At 33.6% G+C, this 19,481-nt stretch overlaps 1 protein-coding gene across 1 annotated transcript in view; it reads left to right on the top strand.

Moving 5' to 3' along the window:
- LOC118194055 (growth/differentiation factor 10-like) overlaps window positions 1–13,213 on the top strand; it is a 75,224-nt gene extending 62,011 nt beyond the window's left edge. Inside the window, exon 6 of the mRNA XM_035365242.2 lies at window positions 5,348–13,213. Within this exon, the coding sequence (XP_035221133.1) occupies window positions 5,348–5,539 (192 nt within the window). The 3' untranslated portion in view covers window positions 5,540–13,213. The remainder of the gene's footprint in view (window positions 1–5,347) is intronic.
- The last annotated feature ends 6,268 nt before the right edge of the window (window positions 13,214–19,481 follow it).

The following is a 19,481-nucleotide window of genomic DNA, read 5'->3' as shown; positions in this document are numbered from 1 at the left end:
ATGGCTTGTTGCTTTCAGTGCAACAATGTCTAGAAAGAATAGGAAAATTTGGCTGTGTCTTGAAAATTCAAGACCAACCAAATGTAAAACGGGTGAAACGGGCACCATGATCTTTGTCAGGATGCTCGCGGAAACAACGGTCAGTTTGCAAAATGTATCAATGTGTCAGTAGGTAACAAAAGTTGTTAAATCCGTATTAAAACGTTTTAGCACTATTTTAAGAAAGCAGGCTTCGAAATTCCAATTTTGAGTGCCATCAGTGAAAATAATAAATATGCAAGAGTATTTAGAAATTGATGAACGCTTGTATCCTGAAGACACCAGTGAGGACATAAACTCATTTCAACTATAGTTTATGATGTGAGCCTTAACAAAAATAGCTTGGGGAGCAGTGAGGAAGGCGAAGAAAAGCCAGATAAAAAGTGTGACATAAAACTGTACTGATGCCTTAAAACACACCTCACAATTAGAACAATTCATGATCACTATTGGTAATAGTGAAGATTTTAAGATTATCAGTGACTTCGATCCACATCGAAAAATTCAAGTTTTTACAGGCTTCCAAACAAACCCGTGTAACGGATTATTTTGAATTGTGTAAGATGTACGTATGTGTTTAAATGCATGTAAGTACATAACTGAATTCATGCATTTTTGCAATAATTTAACTTTTCTAATTAAGAATTTTCATTTTCATTAATTTCAAATTCAAAAACCTGTGACAATGTTACTTATTTATATATCATTTATTTAAAGCTTGATGCAACCTAAATTTCTAATTTATATTTTTAGCATACCTCTCTGAAGATGGGACACCTCTGTTTAAGGGAAAAAAGGTCTGGTCTAGTGGGTGTTTCTTACTGGGAGATACTACTGTATTTTCATAACCAGCGGAATATCTTATATACGATGTAGGAGAGATTAAGAAATGTATTGCGGCTAAAACGATTACCTGAAGTTATTTAATTAGGAATCATATTACTGTAAATATATATCCGGTCCTGTACATATTTACGCACTTTTCATAGAAGTCCTAATCAGTCATTATTTTTCCAACCATAGGGTTTGTAGACATATACTTACAATTACAAAAGTGTTTCAAATAACGCAAATATTCATGTTTTGTCATTTTTTAATTCAATACAGAGGTTGTTCGTACATTTTTAGACGATTTTCATTACAATTTTCCTAAATTTTTGTGTTTTAAATGTTCTGCTCGATAAACCTTATTCCTCACTATCTTTCTACACCGTAATTTCCAAGAGCCTTTTATAGTATCGGGGGGGGAAGAGGTATTTTACCCCATTCTTCTTCAACAGCTTCCCTTTCATGGATTTCTTTTCACTGAAGCCATTTAAATGCCCCAAGATTCATTTATTGTGATAAAATTTTCCCATTTTTGTTGGGATAAATGTTTCTTGTGAAGAATTCTGCAGTACGTAATGCGTTCGGCGATATGTCGCTAAGAAAGACGATGCACCTTATGTTTTTAAGTTTTTTTTTAATATTAAAATGAGCATTAATCACTTTGTTTACAGTTGATATTAAGCATTTTAATGATTTTGCAACTTTGTGGATATTCTTTTATGACTGAAGATCTTAGCTTCGCAACATTCGAAACATTCTGTTTTTTTTCCTTGGATATGTATTTGGAACAAGTTTTCCGCCTGAACCCAAACTTTGACTTTTTTTTTTCCCCCTTTCTTGTAGACCAGAGATGATCAAACGTTTTCGGTCGCGGGCCAAAAATCGTAAACAAAAAGTTTGGCGAGCCCAAGAAAAAGTTTTTCTAAAATTTTAGAAACAATATAGAAGTATTACAATTTAAATATGTTAATATGCATGAAATTGCGATTTCATTTGTAAAAGTTCCTTATATTGAGTTTCGAAGTAAAATGTACTATTCTAAGGAACGAGGCTAAATGCTCATTTGTCGGTCTGCTTCTGAAATAATTCTTTTTAAGTTTCATAGTTGAAGACACTTGTTCACATATATAAGATGAACATGGCACTGATTTTCCGGGCGTGAGATATTAAATTTTGAAAACTTACTTTCGATAATGATTTATAAAACTATAACTTTGGCACATTTAGAAAAAAACTGCTTTAGATTGCAACTCAGTTGATTCAAGCTACAAATCTGACCTCACTGCTTCACAGTTTACGTTGAAAGGCATGGTAAAAATATCCAATTCTGTTTGAATGGCACTGAAATCTTAAAATCTTCATTCGAACTCAAAATGCAGTTTTTTCAGGCCATCTTCATAATTCTTAAGCTTCTCTTCATTTACGGAGGGTATTGAATTTAACCTCTGGAAATGAGACTAGCTAGCTGCCCAGAAAACAGATTAAGTTTTCTTATTAAGTTTTAAGTTAAGCTAATTAAGTTAAGTTTTTTCTAAGAAGACTAATTCACCTACATTGGATTCCCATATGTCTGCTCCCCGAGAAAGAAATAACGCCTGTTGGCGCCAATCTACAGCTATAACTAACAAAGAATTTCCGCTTTTAACAATTTACCAATTTCAAAGCTGTCTGTGCTTGCTATTTCAGTTAATTCATGTTTTGTAGAACAAAAATAAAGTAAAAAATCATCAGCTCTTTGAAAAAAGGAAGAAAAAAATAATATTTAAACAAAGTTAGAAAAGGAGATGGTATATAATATATAAATACATATTTTTTTTAATTTGCCTCGGACCGGCAAATTATAATTATATCCTCGGGCCAGATAGAACCTTCTGGCGGACCGTAGTTGGCCCGCGGGCCGTAGTTTGCCCATCCCTGTTGTAGACAATATTACTTGTCGTAGCTTTAGGTATCGGAAAACCATTGCTTTCACAGCGTTTTTTAATAACCAGGTACGAGTCATTTTCTTCGGAAAGAGCACAAACATAGCCTTCCATACATTGCTTCTTTAAAAGTGCCATTTTGCATGAAAACGAGTATTTATATAGTATACCATTTGCATGTAGCATACCATAATTTATACTTTAAAAATATAAGTTGCAGTTAAAAAAAAATTCCAAGTAGACGATTTTTTTAAATCGTAAAGCAAAATCAATAACTTCTAGTTTAGTAAATGTTTTTTAATGATTGTTAGATTTTTGATTCTCAAGTAAAAACACTGTATGAGAATATTTATGCTATATTATAAATGTTCGAAAATTTATACATCCCTTCTAAAATTCTTTCTAATTTTCACACAAGGAATTTTGTTAATAATTTATAATTACTATTATAAATTATTAACAAAATTAATTATATGATTAATATTATAAATTATTAATAAAATTATAAATTATAGAATGTTACACACAAAGAAATATCTAAGGAATAAATAGCATTCATTAGAATAAGAGAAAAAAACTGCCTTGAATTTTTCTAATATACTTAGTAACTAAGCTGAAAATGAAGCCAAATATCGCAGATTTAGGAATTAAATATTTCGGTCAATTTTAGCGTACGGAAATCAAAATTTTTTTTTTTTTATTTTTTAAAATATCATTTTTCAAATATACCTATAGGGATCTAAATATACGTATGGGATACGTATAGGGATACGAAAGGGCCAAAAGATGAATACGCCATTTAAAATACTTTAGTAACTGGAGACATATATCTACGACCAATGGTAGCAAAATAAAGGACTTTTGGGGACACGGCTTTATATGTGAAAATACATGCATATACACTATCGAGGAAAAACTTCCAACATCAAGAAGACAAGTTAGATTGGTTTGTGATTTCAGAAACTGACACGCAAATAATTAGGTTTATTACAAAAATCACTTATTATTGCATATTCAGTCAACATAGAGAATAAGAAAGAAATTAGAATTTTCTGATCTCGCATATTGTTCTGAAGTAGAGGGCTGTTATACTCGATATATGAACCCCTAGCGGTCTATCCGCTTAACCAATAGAAATGGAATTTCAGATGTTGTTATTTGAAGGTATGCGCTCGAGATTATAATGATTTAAAATAATACATCTTTCACGGTTACAGTTAGTGAAAACATTTCCAAATTTTTTGGAATGGCAACACTCATTTTTTTTTTCCTGCGCAAACAGATAAGTATACTGAAAAACCATAAATGACACGGGTCCTTTTACAAAGCTTTTCTTTGCAAATGCTTTAGCAATTTTCGTTATACATTTACCGTTTCAACGCTATTTATAGTACACGAAAAACTTAGGGTATCATATTTCAACGAAAATATTCTTTTTGATCGTTCTCGAAGTCATTTGATTTGCCTTATAACTAACTGTACGTACGTACAGAATAAAGGACTCTTTTTTTTCCAAAATGGATTCAGAAGGGATTTTTTTCGAGACGTCTGTACGTGCGTATATACGTACGTATGTATGTCTTGCATAACTCAAAAATGATAACTTGTACAGCGTTGAAACTTTGTATATGAAACTGTTTATCTGCATGTCCACCTCTCTTTTTTGTTGCAATCCACCTCTAGAAATATATATGCATACAACTTACAAGCTGGGTAAGAAAATGGGTATATATATCCATCTTCTTACTCGGCTCTGTGAGCTTTTTTTTATTCTTATATGTTGGTAAATTGTGCATTTTTTGCTTTAAAAGTGATTGAATTATATTGTTCTTATGTTTCGGTTAAGGTTTTCATGACTTTAGTTAACCTGCATGCAATAGTTGTAGAATTATCAACAGTTTAAAAGTGGTGATAGGCCTAAGGCGCCGACTATTTGTTTACATTTGGAACTCTTAGTAATACAGTAAATAAAGTCAATTGACATAGCAATTTCAGGGTCTTTTGGCCTAGTGGGATCAAAAGTGATCTTTAAAATTTTGCGCACCGAAAATTTTGTCTTTCTTCCCGTTGGCCAAATTGCCTGTATTCCCTTAGAAACTCTAAATTTAAGGGCAAAAATTGTTTTTCTTTGCCTGTATTTGGGGGAGTTTCTGCGTATAGATAGGGGAGGGCGCGGGACATATGCCTGTTTACCTCTGTTCAACACCAGGCGTCCCGTCCTCCGTCACTTGTATTTTACAATTTTTAATGAAGATCTTTTGAGTTTTTCTGTATTTTTGCCTTGCTGCGAAGTGAGAACTGACGCATCGATGAAACACATCGCTAATGAAATTCGAGGAAATACGTTTAAATGTAGCGTAGCAAAAAACGTGTATAATTTAATAAGCCGTTCAAGTAAGTCACGTGGTGCCCACGTCAGATTTGTTTTTTATTTTAATGTTATTTAAAGCCTCTGTTTACTTTTAGGCATCGATGGTTTAATTCGTTATTCGGGTTTAAATTGTCGTGCCCATTTTAGAAACATTAAAATATATTATCCATTTTTTTATGTTTTACAGAGCGTTCAGTCTTCTAACCATGCCACCATACAGAGCCTTGTCCAGTCTCTTGGCTTGAAGAAAGGAGTTCCAGGATTGTGCTGCGTTCCTAATTCGCTCTCTCCGGTATCACTTCTCTACTATGATCAAAACAGAAATGTAGTCCTGAAAAGCTACCCTAACATGAGTGTCGAGAGTTGCTCATGTCGTTAAGTACATGTTCAGCATCGTTTTTAACACTTTTACCCGCATCATATGAATGTTAATGTATTACCACATGTTCGAACTCCTGATGTAACTACTTTCGTGTATATTACAAAAAATACTGTATAAAATTATCATCTGAATTTGTGTTGCATAGATTACTATTATGATGTAACATAAATTTCGTTATTTTTAGTGATGGTAAGGATACTGTAGGGACTCCTCTGAATTAAGTTATCAATGTTTGGATAGACGTGGAAACATTTCGGCTGTTTTAAATACTTCGAATAGTGAAAAGTTGATGAAGGCTGAGGAGAAGTAAAAGAGCAAATTATATTGCAAAATGTTTTTAAATTTTGTATAAAATCTTTGGTGGCTATGCTTCTGAAAAATAAACCCTTAAGTTTACTTTAGATATTCGAAACTGGTTTTAAATTGCAACACAGAATCCAGATAGGAGGCAAAAAATGAATTACTTATACTATAGTTAACGTTTCCAAATTTATTTATTTATTTATTTATTTATTTCTGTGTTTGTATGTCTAAAGAGATGCTCAATTAAGGATAATATACGTTTCATCTGTACTTAAGTCTTCAGCAATAAATTTTACATATGCAGCATAATAAATTAAATGATAATTCAGAATGCAAAATAACTAATTGTCCAAACAAAGAAAGGTAACTGTAACTAATTCTCTAAACAAAGAAAGGTAACTGTAACTAATTAGTCATATAATATCCCATGCAGAACAAAAATGATTTACAGGTATAAAAATGATTTCAGTATGCTATAATTTACCACAACGAAATATGATGTACAACAATACATACTTGGGACAAAATTATCGAGCTTTACTCGAGTTATGAATGTTGCTCTAGCATTTGCAGGTTCAAAGATATCTTGGAGAACAATGACCTGGAGAAAGACGTTCCCCGAATACATATGGTCTGTGGGATTTAAAGCGCTTAGGAAAACTGGACACCGTATAAGGATGATATACCCTCTTTTTAAGTATTTTCTACATTAATGTCCAAAATTAAGCTTACAAAAATAAAATATGTGATACCTCTAAAAATATTTGGTTTATCATAATGGACGTTTGCCCATTATTATGTAACAAAAAATAGTGACATAACAAAATAAAAGGGCGTAAATGTTTTATGATATGTAAATGAAACTAAAATGGTTGAAACATAACACCACCTCATATTTCCAGAATGACCAGGTTTAAAGCGTGTTCCCATCCCGCGCAACTTTACATGCCTTACAAGGTATAATTCAACCGCTTCATCCGCGACCATGAGCGCAAACACGCATGCGCCATTCGGACCGAATTATTCTCAAAATAGGGTGGAAGGATGGGGACTTTCTTTCCCTCCAGTATAGCTCTTTCCAGAGAAGAGAAGACCTTTCACGTCACAGCAAGTAATACCATCCCTTTTGCCCGAGTCTGTGTTTTGGCAGAATGCCAAACAGGGTTGCGCTTCAGACGGTCGAACTACCTATATTGCAAATTTTATACCCCTATATTGCAAATGAGGTTGCTAATCATAGCTTGTAGTAATAAATGCTTTTCTTATAAAAGTGAGGATTTTAACGCCTGAAGAATCCTCAAAAGGTTTCAGGAAGTGTTATGGCTCTTCCTAAAGCATGCCAAAGTTGCAGTTAGTCCTGGACCTTTAAAAGCCACAACTATGTCCCAAATACCCTCTTCCTCCAGAAAATCAGCGATCAGTTTGAGCTTTGTGTGGCCTCCTTTTAACGTCTATAAAAATAAAGGCTTCTCCAATAGCTCCTTGGAAAAGACTTATATAAGGTTCAAGAATCTTGTCCCAACAACGCTTTGCAGTTAAGTGTCCTCGTTGAAAACATGCAGTGACGTGCAACCGCCCGACATGTACCCCTTCGCTCAAGGATTACGCTTCCATAGTGGTCAATTTCTGTCATGTTGAAGGGATAACAGTATGCAGCAGGCTTTCTTCAGGTGACAAGCTGGGGAAAATTAATCTGGGTGCTAAATCTCGAAGAGTCACTGAAGATGTCATTTAGTATGTAAGACGGTTGTACAAACATCTTACATACTAAATGAATATGACTCAACAAGTGCTTTTCTTCCAGCAAGTGCCGCATTGTTTTGGTTGTAAAACTCCCCCCCTTTTTTTTAATTCATCATATTGTAGAGACATCAGGTTAATTTGGAAGCAGGCAAGATGAAAAATTAGCAACCGCCTTCGCCGGGAATCGAACCACAGAGCTCTGGAATACCGGCCCAGCGTGCAGAACCACTACACCACGAAGGCACGTTAGAAAAGCGGGAGAAATACCTTATAATATATTTAACGTGATATGTGTTAAGCTCTTATCTCATCATTGGAGCAAATCATAACTCTGGAATACTTCAGAAAACGGTATAGAACATTTCACATGGAAAATCACCTTCTGTAGGGCAACATTTGACGTGATTTGTGATTATCCTTAATTCTTGTGCACGAAAGCATGTTCAAAATATTATTTAATAAAGTCAGACAACAATTAATAATAAAAGATTTTCTGAGGATTTAAATAAACCTTTCAAACCTTAATTTACACGTGTTATCGGCGTCTATAACTATCTGTTTCTTAAATATATTAATTTTTCGATATTATTATATTATCATCAAAATTTCAAATTCAAAATTTCTTCATAACATACAAACAAATAACGCATAAAATGTTTTTTGTTTAGTGCATAGCATTACCGGAAATAAAGTAAACGATTCTGCTTTAAAGATTAAAAGTATATAATTTTACCATCTCCATAGTATAGACCTAAGTGAAATGTTCATTTGTTTAATTTTTGGAAAACTGTAATAAATCTGCGTAAAAAGATCTCCCAGAAAGAAATTTTGTGAAATATTTTTAATACATACATGATGCGTAAAAATATTCGATATTACATTACATCTGAAGAGCGTATATTTAAAGTTGATTACTTACGTATTATCGCAACCACCTTAGTAGAAATCGCCAAAGCTTCAGAATATACCAGATTTTGATAACCCCGCCCATAACAATTATTCGGGCAACCATGCGCAGGAAAAATATTCTGTTTCCAACATAGTTAGTTTCGTATGCGTTCTTTTTGTTGCATTCCAAGTTTCAACGGCTTTTATAGAACAATTATGATTTTTTTTTTTTTTTTGTCTTAAACTTGATTTTAAAATTTGGGTTTATAGGATTTTGCTGTAATAGTAGAAAGCGAGAAGAAATTTCAGGAGGAATACGTTATTTGGTCTCAAAATAGCTAAAGGAACAATGCTTCGAATTCTTTCTCACAGCGCCCACCAGCGGCCGAGCGGTAAAGTCGCTGAACACTGCTAGTTCGGTCCAGGGTTCGAATCCCGGCAAACGGGCTGACTGCAGGGGCGCTTTCATGTTTTCCATGTGTAACATCTATACGAGTCAGTTTCCTTAGAAATTCCCTCACAAAGGCATCCCTTCCCAAAGGCAGAGAGCCTTCGAATGCTTTGCCAAAATCAAATAAACCAAATCAGCTGTTCTTCTCCTTCAGTAAAACCTTCCAAACTACCTCAAGGTGGTTGCGATAATACGTCAGTTTAAATAAAATTTATATAATTTTACATGCATGAAACGTATTTATCCGTATTATTTTCTCTTTAAAAATTGTTCCAACAATTATATAAAACATAATGAGCTTACGAGGACATATTTAATATGAGATTTAAAACACATTAAATACTCAAAGAATTAAAAAAAAATATGAAGCTCCTAAATAACAACACTCACTTGTTGGTAAAAGAATTATATTGCTGCTGATAAGAGTAATTTTAATCCCAATGTACATACGTTTCTTGCATTTTTCAAATAACAACTCAGAAGAAAAATAAGAAATTCCGCACTTTTAAGCGACATACATTCTATCTTATAATAATTAAATAATATTTAATCAGTAATGATTATTTGTATAACTACTTATTAAAAGCATAAAACTATTGCTTCTGCTTTCAGTTTGGTTTTAAACTTGATTTAACAGACAGGTTGGAATTAGTCTTCTAATGATACATTAACTTATGTTCCAGAGCAATGTATATATATAATATACCGAGTCTTGGAAACCAAAGAATATAAATAGAAGCTCGCAATTCTTGTGCATAAAAATGATAAACTTAATTTTGTTCTGTATTCATTGTGTATACATATTCAGACTTTCATGATAATGAAATTAAAATAGTATTTATAACTTTGACATCAGAAAAGAGGATGAAAAGCAAGTGGAAATTAAAGGTCTTGGCACTTTTGCTTTACTAAAAAGAGAACTGATACTTAAAGTTATTTATTAGGCTGCGTAAAAGTATAATATAAACAAAATATCATGAATTATTGCAAGCGTGGTACCTATAGAATGGTGAAATTAATTTAGTTAAATAAATTTAAGAATAAATATTTACGAATCAAAAAATTAATAAAAAATGTGTATACAGTCAAAAGTCTTTAATCCGGACTCGTCGGGACTTCGGCGATTCCGGATTATCGGTTTTTCCGGATTATAGATAATTAATTTAAATCTTGTAAGATGGCAAGCAGAAATTAAATCTTGTAAGATGGCAAGCAGAAATTATAAAATTAAAAATATGAAACCGTAATTTATGAAACAAAGAGCAATTATGATCTAAAGGGTATCAAAATTTACAAAAAAAAAAAAAAAAAAAAAAAAAGCTGAATATTTATTTGTTTACTTTATTAAACATTTCTTTCAACGCGCGCATACGTAAAGCTTATATTACGCATAGTCGAAATTAGAAAATTGCAACCAGAAAATTATTTGATGTGTATTCGTGATATTCATAATAACGAGGAATTTGATTTAAATCATATCAAAGACGGAGTACATCGAGATGAAAATACTACATTTAGTAAGGAATTATATGCCGAATAAAATAAAAACAGCTGTCCTGAAGATAAGGATAGTGCTGACAGATCAACTTCCAGTTCATAGCCCATCCCACCCCCCACAGAGCAGCGCGAAATTGATAAACAGATTTCGGAATGATTAGAGAAACAAAGGCCTTTATCCATTTTTTGCAGCAATTCCACTTTTTGTTTGATGGACATCGAAACATGCTTTCGCTTTGTAGATCCTTTGGCAGCTCTAGAACCGGAAATTCTTTTTGACATAATCCAAAGTTCAAGCTTACTTTTATAAAATTGCTCTAACAGTCTGCAAAAAATAATAAGCCGGATTCAATCAGAAGATTAAGGAACAACGCAATCTGCAACATGAACTGAAATAGATAATTAGATAATTTTAGCTTAGCTTATACCATCCGTTATACATTAAACGGGCAAGCGTAAACGTATTACGCGCATGCGTAAAAGCTACGCATGCGCAGAAATTTGTAGCTTTGAGGTCCGGATTATAGATCATTTCGCATTATGGACGTCCGGATTAAAGACTTTTGACTGTATAAAATTAATAGAATCTAAAATTAATAGCCACTGTTAATAATTAACTAAATAAATACTAAATGCACACATATACATTCAACAATAGTGATACTACGAACATCATGAAGGAAGAGCAGTATGTTTACACAAATCATGAGGGAAGAATGAAGATGTAATTATGGTACGCTGGGAATTAAACATGAGCAGTAAATATGCAAGGCAACAGAATTGGTTTATTTACAAACCTTTATGCGCAATATGAGTAGAAAAACACTTATTATCAATTCGATCATTAATCTTACCTTGCTGCATAAACTCTGCCAATGAAAGCATCAAAGTTCAAGACTAGCGGAGCTTTTTGCAGCTGCTGACTGATGATATCCCAGATGGTCTTTATGGATGACAAGTTTCGAGACATAAAGGCTATGTCAACACATCAAGTCCGTACAAATGGGTTGAAAGGATTTCATGTGTTTACACATGCAGGAACGTGGGCAGCATGCATTTTGGCATTCTTCTGTAGAAAAGAGATGTGTAGAGTACATTTTAAGAATGATTGCAGGGCTGATTATTTAGCAAAATCAATATCTTATTGAGCTATGAATGTTTGTGGAGTATGAGTTAGAGCAGGCATGCCAAACTGTGGCACGCATAAGACTTTTGATTTATAATTTCGAATAACTTTTCTCGCTTATAAAAAGGAACAAGTCCTCAGCGAGATCTAGGTTAACAGACATGCATCTGACCTCTGTTCTGAAAATCACTAATGCGATCACTATGTCGCCATACATCCGAAAGCTGGTTTCAGGAAAACGATGCCAGATGTCCGGAAAGAAACAATAAATATCCATATACTATCAGGATTGCCATATGCTCCTTCTATATTTTACGGTAGTACAATATTTGATAAAATTTAAATGGGTGTATTTACTTTTTCATTATGTCGCCACACGCTATAATGTCAAAAAATGGACAACTGCTCATGTAGATTGGAATATTTTGCTGGCAATATTATTCTTACTTTCCAGACAAGACCAAAATGTAACTATCGCTATAGAAGATAATACTGTTTTCGAGCTTCCAATGCTGTCAAGCTTTATAGTATGTCAAGCTGGCCACCCATTATGATAACTTGGACTTAATGGAATACTGACAGCAAAAAACATAGCAAAGACAAGAAAGTCATACAAAGGTCTTTTGGTAGTCTGTGTAGATATTGTAGAAGTACGTAAGGAATAGTTAATTTTACACAAAATCACTGCCAATTTTTCTGATATGATGAACCATTTGCATAGAGGTTCGATACTGCGCTCTACTTCTTCGCTATTCAGTTCTCCGATGTCTTTGAAGTCAATGCAATATGCAGTATGCAGTATTGAATAATAGTGATATTTCAGCCAACACATATTACAGTATTTTGCAGGCATAATTTTGTGCCCCGGCGTTTAAGCATTCTGCTTGGCTTAGCGGACGACAGTTATGGCCTTTATGATAAGTTATGGTACCAGTCATGACCGAAAACATTGTTACAGCACAAGGTTTCTTTCACACTAATACTTTTCACTAAAAACAACCAACATGTGTCTCACGAAAATATTTTTACTTTTGGATCCTTCTCCCATGACCAACTGGAACCTTGAAGCGTGAATATTCGATCACCTTTAAACAGTAACCATACGTATATCCTTGATTTGCATAATTCCATGATTTCATTTCTTTTGTTTCAGCTAAAGCTTTCACTGTAGATGAATGTGTACATGCATGCAAATATGCACGCATATAAGATAGATATTGATAGATTATTAACATAGGTATTCGGGAGGGGGTGGCAAAAGAACAAAAGACTCTTTTTTTATGAATGCAGTTTCGTACATAACAGACATACATGTTGGACCACATCAGTATTTTGAGAAATTCTATATTATAGTAAGCAACTTTCATTACTGTAAAATGGTTAAAATATAAAAGTATAATATCATTTCTGAATAAATTCTAAAAACAGTTCACACCAAAGTTGTCTATTAGTATCATTCATAGACCATTAATTCGTCATCTGATATGGGTAACATTCTTCACAATCTGTTACATTGCGGTATTAAATTTCAGAGTGTTTAAGGACTGAATCTTTTTGATTGAAATATTTTATCTCTGACAATTATATCTTATTTCAATGAAATGTTTAAAAACCTCTTTTGTTATGTATGTAGATTTCCTGAATAAAAAAATCTTTTATTTAAGTTTCCTTGTGTGATATTTTCTAATAATTAACTCCTTTGGAAGAAGAGAAACTAATAGAATACATTGGAAGAGAAACACGCCAAAGTAACATATGAAATTAGGCATAAAAGAAATCTTAGTTTAGCCTAGATTTTGAAAAATTTCTGCTGATCTCGAGCGAAATCAGAGAGGGTACTTTTCATCAGGGGCAAAATTTATTCTTTCTGATAAAGAGGGTCAATTACTTCCTCGTTAAAGCGGCCATTGATTAACTGCAACCAGTGCACAAAACTGCCAAACATAGTTTTTTACCTCTGTAACATGTAAATTTAAAATGACACCAAAGGTTTATGCGGTAGCCACTTTAACAAAAAAGTACTGCCGATAAATTTAGCATAGTATAAAGTGGACTGTTTTGGTCTCAGAAGATTTTGTAAAAATTTTTATGTTACATATGTTATAAATTTTTTCATGGTAAAAAATAAATTTGAAGAACCCTTGCTTTGAGAGTAACGTAAATTCGATCGAAAAGATTAAATATTATGCATGATTATGAGAGCTAATTCTTACAATCAGAATCCAGCTTAAAATGTGAAACTTGTAAACTTATAATCTTCATGTACAAGTCGATAAAAAATGAACTTTTTAAAAATTTAGTGTTGCCTACGCTTATATGCTTAATAGACCTAAATTAAAATCCTTGAACTGAATATTTGTTGAATAACAAATACGCCGTGCCCACTAAATCCATAAAACATTACAAACAACTGCATTTTCTTTGAGAGATATGCTCTAGATTGCTTATCAGAATATAATTTCTAACATTGTCTGCTATTTTATTCTCATCGATAGCCACTAACATCGCTATATAATGGTATAGATACAACCCAATGAAGGATTTTGCGTCTTCACACTGCTATTATCAGCGCTTAATGAGCCGGCACAAGAGCTGCTGAAGAAGCTCCAGGAATAAACTTGAGCAGTGGTAGAATTGAAAAGTGGAAGATTTTCCGCGGTAGCAAAACGCTTAGAGCTAGCCTTAATTGTGCCAGACACCGAAGGAATCCACTTATGTATAGCAGCATATTGAATTGGAAGAAATTCGATGAGGAGGATAATTTGTGACTTATTAAGCACATTATGCTAGCTTTCCGCGTTAGAAAAAAGGGAAACACGCGGGGAAAGCTTTTCTACACCTAGAAATCTCACATGGAGCTCGGCAGCCACAATTTGTTTAATCGATTATGGGGAAAAAAAAAAAAAAAAAAAAAATTACCGCTATCCATCTAAAGAAAGGAATGTCTTTGCAGAAGATTCTCTAAGGGAAAGTAGCTCGCAGTCACATTGCACACAAGAAAATAGCAAAACCATGAATGAAACCGATTCATTCGTCAAGATTCCAATCCATGTTGAAATATCAGTGTATAGCCATCTTTAACAATTCGTCCAGTGGTGAACTCGATAGTTCACTGATAAAATATGCAAAATTTTTCCTAACTACATGAAGCCATGTACATACCTCAGAGCCTGGATGCAGTTACCGCCAATGATAAGGAATTGAGTGTGCAACTCTACATTGGGATAAAACAACGGGCGAAAAAAATGGATCCATTAGGTGATTCAATGTATAAAACTGCTGAACAGTGGTAGTTAGACTTGGATTAGAATTTGGTGAAAGAGCTCAATGTATGCGTGTATTTGTGGTTTACCCAATGTGTAATGTAAATATGAGCTAGTTGCTCTGAATAAGGCCTTCAGGGAAGTACCCCTCTTTTTAAAAGATGGGTTTGGATTAACCTTGGCATATTTAGCCAAAAACGATAAAGATGTTCATTTGAAATTTTATTTACCTTCTGATTCTCTCTTTAAAACTATACCTCCTAATATGCAAAAGCATCTTTGCTGTGGGCATGAAAATAGATTATGTCCAAGTGATCAAAATGTTTCAGTAGTTAGTTAATTTGCAGCAATAAGGCAACTTTTCAACATTTTAACAGAAAGAATAAAAGTCTCGTCGGTGTTATTTAATTCGTGTAGAGTTATTATCATGCAGTATCTCCAGTTTGCGTGTTATTTGCATTTATTTTAACAAAATTTTGTTTAATCATTGCTTCTTATTTCTTTAAACTGCACAAAAATACCAAAGAATTCTTAACAATTCCATGCTTTTATATCATTTATAGACAGGTACATAATGTATTTATTAGGTCTTCATAACAGAAGAGAAACACGCTAAAGTAAAACATAAAATTAACAAAGTAACAACCTTGTGTTTGGCGTAGATTTAGTCGAGACTCTGGAAGTCTTGACTAATTTACGCCACACATAAGGTTCTCGACTAAATATGTCACACATTCATAATTTACGCCACTTATGTGGAGACTCAAAACGTTTTCACTTTGTCAAGACTCAAAGAACCTTAACTAAATCTATGCCATGCATAAGGTTGTTACTTTGCTAATTTTTTTGATTTGTTGCATTTATTTGGGTATAAACTCAGTCGGTTTCTTCGGCTTAACATGTTACGTTATGTTTTATTTTTGATGACATGAACTTAAATATTCAAAGAGCGAAATAAACAATGCTAGAAAAGGGCAAATCAATCTTCCAGTCATCAAAATAATATTACAGGAGGCCATACGATTTGTCATATTTTTTGAATTATTCATTACACATTTATTTATCAACGGAATATCACAAACTGAACACACAGCTAACTGCTCGTGCAATGGGAAGTTAGCTTAGTTCAGAACATTCAATGTGTCCAACATTTTATTTCATAACTTCTTGCAAGCAAATTTTACTCGTAACATTTGACACACATCTTCCAATTTTCATTGTACATCTGCAAAATAAAAGACTTGGGCTGCACTACATTTTTAGCCTTCCTTGAGAATACTTTGCCTTAAAAAAATCTTATGGATTAATATCAGGGCTAAGATGAGGAGCACTCTCTCCCAGCTTCGTTCAAGAGACCAATGTGACATTATTGCCACATTGAACATCTCAGACAGGAAATCATGAACATTTACAGCTTGTTGGTGTCAGAGTCGTAGCTAGGGTTTTCAGCGCCCAGGGACAGCTGAAGATTTCGCGCCCCCGACTGCTTGCCAAGGATGGAAAACATTTAATTCTAAAATGTCGTAACATCAGTTTGGCGCCCCTTGGATTCTGCGCCCGGGGACAGATGCCGCTCTCTAGCTACGCCCCTGGTTGGTGTGCTCCATTTTGTGTTAACCACTGAATGTGTGAAGGGTAATTGACTGCTATTTTGAAGTAGATGGGCGCCATCGATTCTTTTCCAACACAGAGGCAGTGATTTCCAACTGCTGACACTGTCTGTGAATGTTATATTTGTAAGAAGCCCATCTCAGCAAGGATAAACAGGGAAGGAAAGAATTTCTGCAGAAAACATTGCATACACATACATACACATGCAAACATGTTGCTCTACAATTTGTGTACGGCCCCTAAATATGATACCCGAATTTAATACTAAATATCTCAGTCAAGTTTCCAGTACGGAAATAAAGCTTTTTATGTTTTATTTTTTATAATGAGTACAAAATTTTCTTAAATATAGGTGTAAAACCGGAACGTATAAAATGTTAGATTTTATATTTTAAACAAAATTAATTTGCTTAAATTAAAAAAATACGAAAACGTAAATCTTTGCATCATTCAAAATAGCTTTGTAATGGGAAGTATATGTCTACGACCAGATGCTTTCTTCGAGTGGTGCAAACACTGGAATTCCTGGCCTATGGTGACCTACCCCCATCGAAAAGTAATTTGCTTGCAAACATAGCAACGAACTACCACAGTTGTTACAGGATAGTGAATCACAGTCCTAAAACTATTAGAAAGTAAAGTGCATAAAAACTACAGCGAAAGCCGTCGAGCTGGTGAATTGCATGGAAGATTAAATTTAGAAATATGTAACAGCATACAGAGTAGGATATAACAGAATAGGTAAAACAATAAGTGTGACTTAAATAGGGCATCTTACCTATTGTAACTAAATACACAAATTTCGTGAGGGTAGACCGAAGATTTACCGAAGACAGATTTAAAATAAATGAAATAGGATAAATAATAAAGATCAAAGATTACAGGAAGTACAACAACAAAGTAAATTATCGATCAAAAATAAGTTAATTGCCTCCACGTGTGTACGTGCGTGTGTGTGTGGGGGGGGGGCTGCTGAATAAATTTCTGAACATATTGAAAATGGCAAACAATTTATCTACGAGCTTAGGGGCTTGTTTTAAATCATATAATTTACCGTAATTGTTTATAAGACATCCAAGATAGAAAAATCAGTAAACATTTTCTCGATCTCCGAGATCACAAGCTAAAATTCAGTAAAGACTGTAGAAATATTGTCACTACTGTTTCGCAATTTCTTCAATGAGGAATTAGACATCTCAGACAATTTAATTTTTTCTGATCAATCCAGAGTGTTTTTTGCACTTTCAGATGCTTTCAGATGGAGCTAGGAATTTCCAGGTTTTGCGTGCTGAAATCATTTAATTCACCATTTGGTCTAGAAACAGTTGCCTTACTATTTTGGAAGCATCTCTGCTTAGAATTTAGGAGATTTTTTAACATTTCCTATAATTTGCTACATGTTCCCCATCGCAATGACAGCAGGTGCCTTGGAAATCCTTTTAGCTTAAAAATCTGAGCTCTTGTGAGGAAAGGCGCACTTACACTCGTCCGAGGTGTGGAAACGTATTGACAATTATGACACTGACTTGTCACAACACCAGTTAGGTTGTATACAATTCAGCAGATATACGAAAACACATAAGATTTTCAAGATCGTAAATCTCCACCCCAGGCTCATTAAATAACTGAGCCTGCAATAAAGACATAGATAAGCGCGTTCTAAATCTAACCATGGAAGCTACTTTAAGTACATTAAAAAACCAAGAGTGATAAGTTCATCTTCAACTTCCTCTGAGAATTCTAAGGAATTTCCCTTAACCCCACTTTTATTGGTTTAAGGGGACTCATACACCTTAAAACCCATAACATGTTCGAATAGTTGACTGTTGCAAGAACTGGGATAACTTATTTATTTTAAAAGCAATTACTACCAACTTTTTACAGTTGACTACATAATATAGCTGCTTTCTGAAATGGTAATCAGAAAGTTTGTGTTGCCACAAATATTTTTATAATTTAATCCGCTTTGTGACAACATTTTTCGTCATGTTTCCAACTTGCGCGCACAGTTTAAAACATTCTGTTTCATAATTTAATTCCATATTTAATATATAGCTTTTATAATATTTGGGAACTACTGTGAACCTAAAATTCTAAAAATTTCATGTTCAACTTTTATTTTATTTTGAGTTGAGTTTATAAAATGTATTTTATTAACAAAATTTTTAATGTTTTCGTCCAAAAAATTTTTCAATATTAAAATATTCATCAGATTGTTGGTTCAGTCAGAAAGTAGTGCCCATATAAAGAATTCCATCCAATTTCAAGTATGTACCATTAGCCATTTTTAAAATATCATGCGCGCGAGGTGGAAACACCGGCGAAATATTTTGTCACAAAAGAGGATTAAATTACAAAAATATTTGTGGCAACACAAACTTTCTGGTTACTATTTTCCAAAGCAGCTATATTATGTAGTCAGCTGTAAAAAGTTGGAAGAAATTGCTTTTAAAATAAATAAAATATCCCAATTCTTGCAACAGTCACATAATCGAAGATCATAAAGGGTTTAAGGTGTATGAGTCCCCTTAACTTTTTTAGGGTTAACAATGTAATGCTGAATATGTGTCTCAGGGAACTGCCTAGATGGAATTGCCTAGATTGCCTCTATAGTTCTCTGGAGTGTCAGAAAAGACTTTTAGGAAATCGCCGGAAATTCTGGCTTAAACATTGCTTTAGCATCGTCTTTTAATTTTTTAGTAAAGTTCAGAAACTTCAGCGACGTAATAACCATGATGGGTTTAACTTTTAATTTACTTGCATCCCCACTTGGGGGAGCCTCACTGTTGATCTTTTTATTTACATCATTTAAACTTTACTATCATCTATTATTTACTAGTATTCATTTTGTATAGCATATCAAACTTGTTACTGACATCAACGCCAGTGAAATTCTTAACAATTTTGCTGGGTGAAGTTATTTGCTCAGGAGAGGTAAAATCACTCAAGTTTTGAAAGTTCTTAATACATTTCTTTGAAACTTGACTACCTTCAGTCCCCTTTAAATTCTTAAGGGGATACAAGAATTATGCACATTGCAATTAAATTATAACACCA

The sequence above is a fragment of the Stegodyphus dumicola genome, chromosome 4 (assembly GCF_044657685.1).
Source record: "Stegodyphus dumicola isolate Sdum_Otavi_A_Nest chromosome 4, ASM4465768v1".
Taxonomy (NCBI): Eukaryota; Metazoa; Arthropoda; class Arachnida; order Araneae; family Eresidae; genus Stegodyphus; species Stegodyphus dumicola.
Note: the sequence above shows the minus strand (reverse complement) of the source record. Positions and strands in the feature narration are given on the sequence as shown.